Source organism: Dreissena polymorpha, chromosome 9 (genome assembly GCF_020536995.1).
Source record: "Dreissena polymorpha isolate Duluth1 chromosome 9, UMN_Dpol_1.0, whole genome shotgun sequence".
Classification (NCBI taxonomy): Eukaryota; Metazoa; Mollusca; class Bivalvia; order Myida; family Dreissenidae; genus Dreissena; species Dreissena polymorpha.
Genome location: NC_068363.1, coordinates 103,878,711 through 103,891,635, shown reverse-complemented (window position 1 = coordinate 103,891,635; position 12,925 = coordinate 103,878,711). Strand labels below are relative to the sequence as shown.

Genomic DNA, 12,925 nt, shown 5'->3' with positions numbered 1-12,925 from the left:
TAAGTATTCCTTGAATTGTATCAAGACGCTAAACCGTTGGTTATTGCCGCTCTAAACAAACACTTGGCATGAAGTAATTTCTGAAATAACCATGTTAACCATCTGCCCATCGATTTGATTTAAGACGTAAGATAATATTAAACAATATACAGTAAGGTAAAGATAACCATGCTTTACGAAATAAAAATCAATATTTCTTTTAAATATGTATTAACATTTGATCCAAAACATTTTTGATTTCATTGACAACCAACATGTCAACCCCAACAGCTGCAAAGAATTTTGTTTAAACATATTTTTATTTCATAACGTGTATACAACGTGTTACAAACCTCTTCAGTTTATAGGATTGGAACGTTAGCTAAGCTAGTAGGGTTCCTTTCCCGTTTAATATATTTACAAGCATAATGACGGTAATTCCATATTAAAAACAAAACAATTAACTAGAAATGGCGTGGCAGAGGCGTCGACGCGTATCCCCACGCCGCATATTTGACCCAGGGGCGCCCCAGGGTTGGTAATGGCGCCATGCATAGTTGAGATTGAATGTATTGTCATAAGAGATTTTCAGTATTAATTTAAATAAATCGGTGTAGAAATGAAGAAGTTATTGTAAAATAACCTAAAAATGAGTGAAAATCTCTGACCCGGCCCCACTCAAACCCCCATAACTTTTGACCCAGGGGTCAGATCAAAATTCCTGATAGTGCACTGTCGCACATATGCTCATAGCTACCATGTGTGTACGTTTCAAGATTCTAGTGCTAATTGTGTAGGAGAAGATAGTGGCCAGACGGACGGACAGACAGACGGCAGAGAAAACCACATAATAGCTCAAATCGAGTCAACGAAATTACTTATAAAAAATGTTTGAACATAAAGAATCGATAGCTATACCATGTTTAACCTTCGTGAGTCTTCGAAAAACTATGGACTGCATCAAACACAGCAACATTATCTATAAGTGAAAGATTATATCATCTCCATACAGTAATGTACGTGCGCAGTGATACACCTGTGTATTGGTCTATATTTCTCACTATAAATTTAATCTTTAGTTGTTTGTAATGAACAGATCAGCAGAAAGTAAGTACTGTCTTCTATTTTTCCGCATTGACAATGGCGATAGAACCAGATTTCCATCATATACATGTTTATTAAGAGAGCTGTTACAGTAAGTTCTTAGACGTGTGTGCAGCACTTGTTGCCTTCACTTACCATTATAAAACAATGGATTACTACGAGGTTTGGTGAGATCAATAACCATTTTAAATATGATATGATATCAACAAACTTTGTTTCGCCCGGGAGTGATTTTTTTAGAATTGTTGCATTGCAATCGAACTATAGCAAAAATGATATCTGGTTTATTATATTATATATCTAAATCATTTTGTAAGAAAATCTTAACTGCATTTCAACTTGCAAACGCATGAGTATGTATTGATTATATACATCAACATTCCTTGCGAATGTATTCAAAACAAATCCTTTCGCACTTGGTCACACAAATAAAATTTCGCCCTGAGGCGAAACTCAGATTAATTACATTCGGATCCGATGACGAAAGAAGTATGGACAGAGTAGCTTCCCTTTTGACAGTTCGTGACTTCTGGATTTAGAATCTAGCGTTTTATCGCTCAGTGATTTCTTCTCTGACTAGAGTAACAACACAAGATAAACGTGGAAAATGGCGTGCCCAGTTAAACTGTTTGTATTTTTTGTTTTGAATTGCCTGCTGTCACTGTATGGAAGCGTCTCTGGAAATAACGCGAGTGAAATAGAGTCGTTCGGTGCTGAAGTAAACACCTCTCACAACTTACCATTTTTGATCAAAGAACGTGAAGAAAAACTGATGTCATTCACGCTGAGGAACTACAGAGGCGAGGTTTTGAGGATTGTTCCAGTGTCTGATAATATCGACATTGCAGATGTAAGAGCAAATATGACAGACACTTTGGAGCCATTTTCTAGCATGAATTTCACTGCCAAGGTCAAAGGCAACTTTCTCGGACGTGTAGTGATGAAATTGTTCATCAATACCACCCCGGTTACTGAGGAAGATATGTACGACCTGGCAAATTCTGAGGGAAAAGAAAGTGGCATGGAATGGTATGAACTGCCGGAGAAGTATGACATCACAGTGAGTCGAGATGAGAGTGCCCTCAGTCATTCGTTTACAGGGATCATTATCATACTGGTGTGTCTGGCTAATGTGGCAATGGGCTGCAAGACAGAGTTGGCTGTGGTGAAAGAAGTCCTACAGAAACCCATCGGACCTCTCACTGGAATGTTCTCACAATTTGTTCTAATGCCGTTGGTATGTGTCCTCCTATCCCATACTCTCATAGTATCGTGCCTTTAACGAAAAACCTTCAAGAAGTGCTGGAAAGTTAATGTTTTTTCGATTGTTAGAAGTACTTTAACGATATATATTGTTTATGCCTCCATTTTATGTATGTAGACTCAGAATAACTTTTGAAGATCATGTCAGATAAATTATTGTCTTATAAGGTTAAACAATTTATCAGATTATCAACCAATAATCAGTCAATCCAAATTCTTTGTTTATATTTTGCTTTTAATCTTTTTTCAAATGAAACTTGTGATGTTTAGTTTAAGCTTACCCTCCTTCTGCATTTTTATGGTAGCAGTACATGTGCACTAATCCACTGATACCTTTTACACTCGTTTCTTTCTAGATAGCTCTAGGGGTGATCTTTGCCTTTGAGTTTGATCCTGCCAATGCTCTGGGATTCTTTGCCCTGTCCTGTGCTCCGGGTGGAGCAGCCAGCAATGCTTACTCCTATCTGCTAGCTGGGGATGTCTCTCTAAGCGTTACCATGACTTTGTGCAGTACACTGCTCTCTCTAGGTAAAACTATGTTTTTATACTGTTGTACATAATTTATGATTTTTGTAACTTACCAGCTGAGTCCTCAATACATGTAAAACTGAAGAGAATCCTGTTTGCTCAAAAATGTGAAAAATCTATCAGAAGGTCAGACATCTGAGTTATTTTAAACAAAAGTGTCTGACAAAATTAAAAAAAATTGCAACTGATTAATGTTGTATAATCTTCAATCTTTTTAAAATTGTGCTTTGAAGGCATTCTAAATAAAAAGACAAAAAAAATAGCTGTGGTCCATTTCAATGCATTTAGATTTTGGTTAAAGTAGGGCGCACACACTTTCACTCGTCTGAAAAGACAAGCAATTTGCAAATTCTAACAAATAAGTTCTTAAAAGATGCCAAACTCTGAAACTATGGGTTGAATGCATTTCAATATCTTGTTCATTTAATGTTTTACACATCAGAAAGTACAATAATCTTAAACCCAACAAAACAGGACAAATACTCTTTGTTTAACAAAGGGCGAGTACATATCACACCAGGACGAGTTGAAGTTCTGTTATCACATGTGCATGATTACCTTTAAATATATTTTTCATGCCCTGGTTTAAGAAACTATTTTAAATCAATGGAAACTTAATATTTAAAATGTTGACTTTGTTCATCAGTAAATTATTATATACCAAACACCATGAAATGCAGGATTTCATTAGAAGAAGATTCTTTCATTGACAGGTATGATACCGCTGTGGCTGTTCACGGTGGGCAGCAAGATGTTGTACCACACCACCCTGGAAATTCCCTACATGAGCATTTGTACTTCCCTGATCGGCCTGCTCATTCCAGTGGCCATCGGCATGCTGCTCCAGTGGCGCAAACCAAACTCGGCAAAGTACGTCGTCAAGGCTATCCGTCCCTTCATGATTATTTTCTTCATCTTCATTTTCACCGTTGGCGTGTACGCCAATCTCTACATCTTTACCCTGATGCGAAACAAGCCAGAGATTCTTTTAGCGGGCGCTCTTGTTCCGTACATGGGGTTTGTCTTTGGAGGCTTGACGGCTATCGTAACCAGACAGAGCTGGCGCAACATTCGAACCATCGCCATTGAGACGGGGATCCAGAACACAGGCATAGCGATAGTGCTACTGAAGGTCTCTTTGCCCCCACCTGACAACGATATCAGCATTGTGGCACCAATTGCAGCAGCCATCTTCACACCCATACCAATGGTTGCTGCTATCATTGGCTATGAGATCTACAAGCGCTGCTACAAGAAAAAGCATGTGGCGTATCTCGATGATCATGAGGGAGAGAGCGAGAATGAGATTGTCAAGGATACGACTGAGCATCACTACGTTGAGTTGAAGGAGAACAACAATGCTCATGTTGGTATTTAGTAAAGCCAGGATGTATTTCCACATATGCCATAATTACCGGTATAGTGTCTACACTATTCAGTGTTTAATTTTAAATGTTATGAATATTTTATATTTGTAGTACAGTTAATTATCCCCACGCTTTTTGAAAAAAAGGTGGGGATATTGTGGTGATCTCCGCCGTCCGTCCGTCTGTCCGTCCGTCTGTCCGTCTGTCCGTCCGTCCTGGCCACTATCTCCTCCTACACTAAAAGCACTAGAACCTTGAAATTTACACACATGGTAGCTATGAGCATATGTGCGACCCTGCACTATTTGGAATTTTGATCTGACCCCTGGGTCAAAAGTTATAGGGGTTGGGGTGGGGCCGCGTCAGAAATTATCACTCATTTTTTTAGGTTATTTTACATTTACTTCTTTATTTCTACACCGATTCACTTCAAATTGATACTGGACCTCACCTATGACAATACGGTCAATCTCAACCATGCATGGCCCCATTCCCAACCCTGGGGCGCCCCGCCCACATAGGCCACACCCACCAAAAATTTCCATTTACTATAATTTTTTCATTTCTACACGGATTCACTTCAAATTGATACTGAACTTTTGTTATGACATTAGGGTCAATCTCAACTATGCATGGCCCCAATCCCAACCCTGGGGCGCCCGCCCACATAGGCCACACCCACCAAAAAATTCCATTTACTATAATTTTTTCATTTCTACACGGATTCACTTCAAATTGATACTGAACTTCTCTTATGACATTAGGGTCAATCTCAACTATGCATGTTCCCATAACCAACCCTGGGGCCCCGCCCACATAGACCACACCCACCCAAAATTGCCTTTACTATAATTTCTTCATTTCTACACCGATTCACTTCAAATTGATATTGAACTTCTCTTATGACAATACAGTCAATCTCAACTATGCATGGCCCCATTACCAACCCTGGGGCGCCCCGCCCACATAGACCACACCCACCCAAAATTGCCTTTTACTATAATTTCTTCATTTCTACACCGATTCACTTCAAATTGATACTGAACCTCTCTTATGACAATACGGTCAATCTCAACTATGCATGGCCCCATTACCAACCCTGGGGCGCCCTGCCCACATATGTCACACCCACCCAAAATTGCCTTTTACTATAACTTCTTCATTTCTACACCAATTCACTTCTAATTGATGATGAACTTCTCTTATGACAATACGGTCAATCTCAGCTATGCATGGCCCCATTACCAACCCTGGGGCACACCTAGGTCAAACATTCGGCGTGGGGATACGCGTCGGCCTCTGCCGCGCCATTTCTAGTTACTAAATGTCATACAAAAAGTAACATACAGGAAAGCCTTTTTAAATTTTATTGCATCATTTATTTTTAAATATTTTTGCGAATCGTAATTGAAAAACTGTGTATATGCTTTTCATATGGTAAATGGGCAATAGAAGTACTTACACATATTATTTGCTGGTGTTGTTGTTATGGGAATTTATGAACACACTTTTTGTTGCTCTGTTTTTGAAGTGCTTTACTTCTTACTAAAAGATAAAATCTATATGTTATTCTAACTACTTGGTATTATTGAATATATTATGTGAAATTTATGGGTTCTGTTAACTTAATAATAATATTTGGTTGTTTTAGAGTCTTAGTCAACTTGATAAATATTAAAATTCTTAATATATTCTTTAATAGTCCCTAATAAAACTCATGCCTGTGAATAACTAAACATGTAATAGTTTATTAAAATGATTGTAATGGCATGTTCAATTTTGTTGTCGGTATACTACTCAATTAGTATGTATTCGCTCTGTCCCAGCTGTTGAATGTTAATTAAGATGCAAGACTGCTTAAGCACAGGTTACATTTGTGATTAGCATAATAAACAATTCTTTTACTGTGTACTTACCATGTTAATAACAGCATTTGAATACATTGAAATTAGAATGTCTTTGCTGTTGAACCATTTTTTTTCAGTGCTTTCTATTTGGATCGAAAGCCTGTCTTCAAAATGTAAATTTAATATTATCATTAACAGCTTAAAAGTGTGTTCCTGTTGGTGTTGCTTACTGTTAAGATATTTGTGTGTTATGATTGTATTAGTTTATATATGTCAGAAAATGTATTATTTAATGAGAAAAGAATTTAAAAGTAATTTTTTAAACATTGAATTATTATTTATGGCCTCACCTGTCTGATGGTTTCTCTTGAGCATATATGACTAACTAATGGAAGCGTGATAAAGTTAAAAAGACATTTACTGGACATGATAAACCTAACATGATGGATAAGTTTATTATTAAGTAAAAGACCCTAAAATATTGGACTGTAATTTGCAAATAAAAAAAAACCTATGGATAATCATTTTTAAAATTTAAGTTGAAAACCAGGGAGTGAAATAAGATATGCCCTACAAAGTTATCTGGAGCTCTGGCCTCCTTTTAAATAACATACTGTCTGAATTTATGGGTGTAATAGAGATGTACTATTTTGTATCTTGATTCTTTTGTATCTTAATCTCTTGGAGTAAATCATTATAATAAGTAGATATTTAAATGAAATTTGTCATGTTCGAACAACATAATTGTGTAACCATAACTTGAACAAAAACTTCTGGTATTCAGAACATGTACTTGTCTGACATGTGAGACAAACAAAATGTACCTATGAGCCTTGCTGACAGATACATAACGATTGTAACTTTTACTAAATTAAAATTGATAGGCCTTAACTGGATTTTACAAGCTTTTGCTTGTCTACAAGTTAATGTGTGGTTAGTTTTAGTGCATCGCTACTTATTTTGTGGTAAAATAAGTAAGAAATTAAATCAGTAATAATAAGCAGCTAAGTTTGATTTCTTAGATTACTACAATATAACTGTCTTGACAGTAATCTGACATTACATTTAGGTTGAAGCATTTCCTACAGTGTTATCACAGATTTGTTGTAGGTGTCATTGTGTAATACAATTGAGTGACTTGTGAAGCATGTTAAGAATTTCTCAAATGTAATTATTATTACAACTTGCTATATATTACGACATACAGCGTCCAGGAGGGGAGGTATTTGTCATTACCACGACAAGAAGCTCTAGTTTGTTACATACAATATTTGAAAAGACAAAGTATCACCTTTAATGAATGTTTTTGTCAATGTTAGTTACTGTGGATTCAGCCATGTACATGCAATATGTTTTAGTTTAAAATATGTTTATTCCTGATAGTGAAATACAGTTTACTCTAAAAGTAGAAGAGAAATGACACACATTTTCACAGCTATGTCATAATATCATGATGTGTGTATTTCATGTATCATGAATTCAATAAGTATTGTCATGCTTTTTACACAACATTACCATCAACCAATATTTGTTCAAGTTATTCCTTTATTTTCTATCCTTATTTTTATGGTAGGAACTGCTTTATTTACATGAAATATTTTCAATCTGTTTTGGAATTATCTTTTTTTATTGCATTTATTACAAACAGCTGCGTCTATGTGTGTTACTGTATTTTTCATGTATATTTGAAAGTGATTAGCTTTTTAAACTTTAATCAAAGGCATTTTTATCTATTTAGTCATAACCTTAATGTGTAAAATTGTGGATGTGTGTTCAGTCGAAACATCAGGTTTATGTGATTATATTGAAATGATTAATTTTACTGAAATAATATGCTTACAAAATGATGACTGCTGTTTAGAAATAAATAATTTCACATTTCAACATGTTCTAACAGACTGACACCCTTAATCCATCATCATCAATGACTGCAAACAGATAAATCTGCCCTTCAGTATGACTATCATTGATTTATGTCTATATAATATATCATATCCCTTTCCCACTTAGATACATATTTTGACGTGTTTGTAGTTCCTTAGAAGGTTAAATTTAATTACAGACTTCTTTCTAGATTAAAATTTTAAATTCTTCATTTCCAACCTTTAGATACTGATGAGCAGCAAGCAGCATAAAACCTGAACAGACTGTGAGTTACTAACAGGCTGTACTGGTTTTATGCTGTTTGCACATAGCCATTTTCACTTAGCCTCTGGGTGGGAAAGGGATATCAGTATCAATAAATTATTCCAGATAATTTTGTCAAAGCAATGGTCATTTACAACACTTATCTCTAGCTGTATACTTGCATTTATTCATATGAGCAGTGTTCTGAGAAAACTGGGCTTAATGGATGTGCGTAAAGTGTCGTCCCAGATTAGCCTGTGAAGTCCACACAGGCTAATCAGGGACGGCACTTTCTGCTTATATGACATTTTTTGTTGAAATGAAGTCTCTTCTAAGGCTAGCAAAAATCCAATTTAGGCGAAAAGTGCCGTCCCTGATTAGCCTGTGCACAGGCTAATCTGGGACGACACTTTACGCACATGCATTATGCCCAGTTTTCTCAGAACACAACTCATATGACAACAAAGTCTACTAGTCGGTTGACATTAAGTGATTTCATTGAAGTGTAAAATTAAAGCTATAAGAGGTTTTAACAAGGCTAGCATAATAATTCATTGTCAGCTTTATCTGTTATAAAAACAATTTCTGCTGGTCGTGATGTTTTGCATCAATGATCTTATATAAGTTATTAAGATATTCGGTTTACTACATGTACAATGTCTGTGTGTACATCACGCTTTTAAATACACTTGTAAAATGCCTGTGGGCAAACTTAAACGATACAGTCGCAATATTTACTGTGTTTAAAGGGAAACCATGTTTTATGTTTATATTCTTATGCACGTTTAGGCCTGTGATTTTATTCCATGACCACAAGAATGTAATTGACACTATAGTAGAAGAAGGCCCTCCATAGTTTGTTGGACACTGAATTGCCTTTCCCTCATTAATATTTTTTTTATATCTGTTCTTTTGTTCTGTCCAACAGGTTTACTTGTAGCATCTTTTATATTCTATGAAATAGCATTCCCATTTGCTGATAATTTATAAATTATTTTTTATCAAATCAATCAAAACAGATTTTCAGATTGCATTTAGGACCGATCAAATATGATGAACTTGTTTACAATATTTGCCTTGTGGTTAAGAAATCTATTAAAATATTTATTATCTTGGCACAGGGTGCTTTTTATTGCAATGTTACAAAAGCTTTTAACAACGATAATGGCCAGATGCCCTTTATTTACCTTAAGTGCTTCAGCACTAATAATTGACTTGTACACAACAGGGTTAGATTTTACCTGTATTTACAAATCGTCAATTGTGTGCTGTATCTTAATTTCTATAGTTCAACTGTACAGGCATATGTTTCATGTTGAATTGTGAGGGTTGGAAAGGAAACTAGTGGCGATATATTTGAGGGTTGCTGGGAGAACTAGGCTTCATGCATGTGTGACAGGTTTTGTGAGTGTCCTCCCAAGTAGGGCTAATCTGGGGCGATACTTTGTGTTTTTATTGAAATGTTTTGTTTAAAGGAAGTTAATTCTTAACAAAAATCAATCTAGGCGGAAAGTATCATCCCTGATTAGCCTTTTCAGACTGCACTTGCTTATCTGGGACGACACTGTACTCACACGCATGAAGGCCCGTTTTCCAGAGCAAGGCTCAAATATATGATTGGTGTATAAATAGTGCATGTTTTTACCTGTAATGGCATCTTCAGCATCTTGCGCATTTACATGCAGCGGATTTACATCATGCACATTTTATTATTTTAGAAGTTGCACAGAATGATAGAATCATTATGACTAGGATTTTATACATTAAATCAACAGAACCTATTGGTCATTGAAAAAAGCAATAGCAGATACAGTATTTTTATGTTAAAATTATTGTACTGATTAAAAAGTGAATAATTGTGTGCTTTGAATAGGTGCTTGTTTTTTGTTTCTGTATTGATGTTGAGAGTTTAAAGTTATGTTAAGTATATGCTGTTGTGGTGTTGGTGCTGTTGTTTTTATCAAACCTGACCATTTTCATTTTAGAATCACTAAACTGTTAAGATTAATAGGACTTGTCCACAGATTGGCAAAATGACAAAAAATTAAACAGGCAAAATACCACTATTGACAAAGAAAAATGGTGGTATTTCAAGCATTGTTTTGTTTTTGGATTATCAACAATCAAAATAATAACATCATTTAAAAAAAATGGCCTTTAAAAAAATATGAAAACTGGTGAACAAGTCTCTTTAATATATGTATGTTTGATAATTTTGTTTGTAATTTATGGTTTATAATAATCCAAAGCTGCTTGAATCAGTGAAATATTCAATAACAATTAGCTATGATAAATAAGCTACACAAATAGATATCATTCAAAATAAATTCTGTCAATACATGTATCTTTACTTTTTGTTCTTATAGTTTGCATATATAGTTTATATAGATAGTTCATTCATGTGGAGAGAATATTTAACAAATGTTTTGGTCGCTGTGGTGTAATGGATAAGGCATACGCCTAGCGACCATGAGGTCACGGGTTTGATACCACTGTGGGAGCCTTCTTTAGATCTCCTCCAAATACACCAAGTACTGGTTCTAGGCCCAGAAAGCGGAATTGGGAGTGTTTCAATAAGCCTGAGGCTTTCAATGCAATCGAGTTAAAATGAATAGTTTGAAACTAACATGTATTGAACCAATCTGCAAACTCTTCATCTTATTTTGACACAATTTATTATGTCTTAAAGGCTATAAAATAGATTCACAGATGATTGACCATTTCATAGTGTTAAAGATCTAAACACATAATATTATATAAACATCATAAGTAATGGGATTAATGCAGGCAAGTATGAATACAACAAGTGTAACTGTTGTTAACCATTATAATAGTTATCCAATTAATACCAAATACCTATATTAACATGGTAAACATAATTTAGTGAAACATGAATGCTTTTGTCTTGTAAAAAGTTTGTGGTTGATTCAGGGGAATGCACATAACATTGAAACTTCAAAACAGAATACTTGAATTACAGTTTTGGAAGAAAAAATCTTGCGCAGGTTACACATTTTCTTTGAAAGAAACAAGACAAGGAATCTTATCAGGGACCGTTTGTAGGTTTTCTGTCTTCATTCAAAGTCAACAACTTGTTGTATTGCACATTAATTGTTGTATTGCACATTAAGAGAGAACCTGCTGTTTAGGTTGCCTCCTCTAAATCCTCAAAGCATAGATTGATGGATGTTGAATAGCAGGATATATCCAACTTAAACAAGTGGGAACAGATATCAGAAATGAGCATTTAAGAATATTTGATCTGTGTCATGCAAAATGGGTCTTATACCTTATGATATTGTGAAACCTTGTGACTAAATAGCTGACAGTGAAGCTCCTGACCAGAATGTGCCATTCAGCAGGCTGGTCTGGAGCTATGCTGGCAGTATATGGCATAAGACCCATTTTTGAACAAGGCATGGAACATTTAAGGTTTGTGGCACAACACAGGCTTTCACATAGGTTCCCAATGAAAGTCAATACAACCAGTAACTCGTCAAGAATGATAATCTTACTTGCTGAATTATTGTTGTAAATAATTTGTTTATATACAAGGTATTACATGTAATTGAATGAAGGTATAAATAATCAATATAAAATATTTCTACATGCATAAGGACATTTCTCTGTAATCTCTACTTAATATACAGGCTATCTGTTGATATATGTGAACGATAAAATAATACATCACTCTTAGGTTACAACTTCCTTTTAACTCAATGAGTAGGTACATGTTGCTTAATGTATGTTAACATGTAAGGATATTTAAAACTTTTTGGACAATTTGTTCCATGTTCTTTAATTAGAAGTTTCAAAATAATAAGCCGGAAATTTGAAGGGAAATTTTACGAGACACTTTTTCCTGAATTTATATCAAAACAAAGTGGACTCGTTACATCAAAAAAGCTCTACATTAAGTTGCCAATGTTATGAATTTTCAAACACTGACACGCCCAATAAAACTGTGCCATTATTGCGTCTGAACGACCTCAAACCTTGACCTTTGAGGAATATAACCGGTCTTTTCGGTCCATACTTTGAAGTTGAAATGCCTTGTTCACGCTTAATTTAAAACAAAACAAAGAAACCGTCGGAGACGGGTGATGCTTTCCAAAGTTTTTTTTTGTCACAATATTGCACTATATACATGTATTCAGATAAAAGGAAACGTCTTGAGGGCACAGTAGTTGGGGGGACAATAATTTTTTTATAGAAAATTTCAAAGGGCCATAACTGTGAAAAATCATCCGACCAGAACCTGCTGATAATATGCACATCTCCTCTTGGTAGTGAAGCTTCCCATAAAGTTTCATTGAATTCCGGTCATTATTTGCTGAGAAATAGCCCGGACAAGAATTGCACTTTATGTACAGTAAATGGAAAATTTCAAAGGGCCATAACTCTGTGAAAAATCATCCGACTAGAACTGGCTGATAATATGCACATCTCCTCTTGGTAGTGTAGCTTCCCATAAAGTTTCATTGGATTCCGGTCATTAATTGCTGAGAAATAGCCCAGACAAAAATTGTGCACGGACGGACGGACACACGGAGGGACAGACGAAGCGGCGACTATATGCTTCCCCCAAAAATTTTTGGGTGAGCATAAAAATCGCTTCCCCAAAAGAAATAAGTCAAGGTCTGTAATCCACAGAAAATATCACAGTTCCGTGACAGGTTTCCTAAAATGGATTCAGAAACTAACATTTGA

The 12,925-nt window shown here is 35.4% G+C and overlaps 1 protein-coding gene across 1 annotated transcript; it reads left to right on the top strand.

The window, feature by feature from the left end:
* The first annotated feature begins 1,579 nt into the window (after positions 1 to 1,579).
* On the top strand, positions 1,580 to 10,559 carry LOC127845040 (ileal sodium/bile acid cotransporter-like). Its single transcript, XM_052375660.1, has 3 exons — positions 1,580 to 2,320; positions 2,703 to 2,874; positions 3,588 to 10,559. The coding sequence occupies exons 1-3, from the start codon at positions 1,691 to 1,693 to the stop codon at positions 4,250 to 4,252; spliced, it is 1,467 nt and encodes a 488-aa protein (XP_052231620.1). The 5' UTR covers positions 1,580 to 1,690; the 3' UTR covers positions 4,253 to 10,559.
* Positions 10,560 to 12,925: the final 2,366 nt, after the last annotated feature.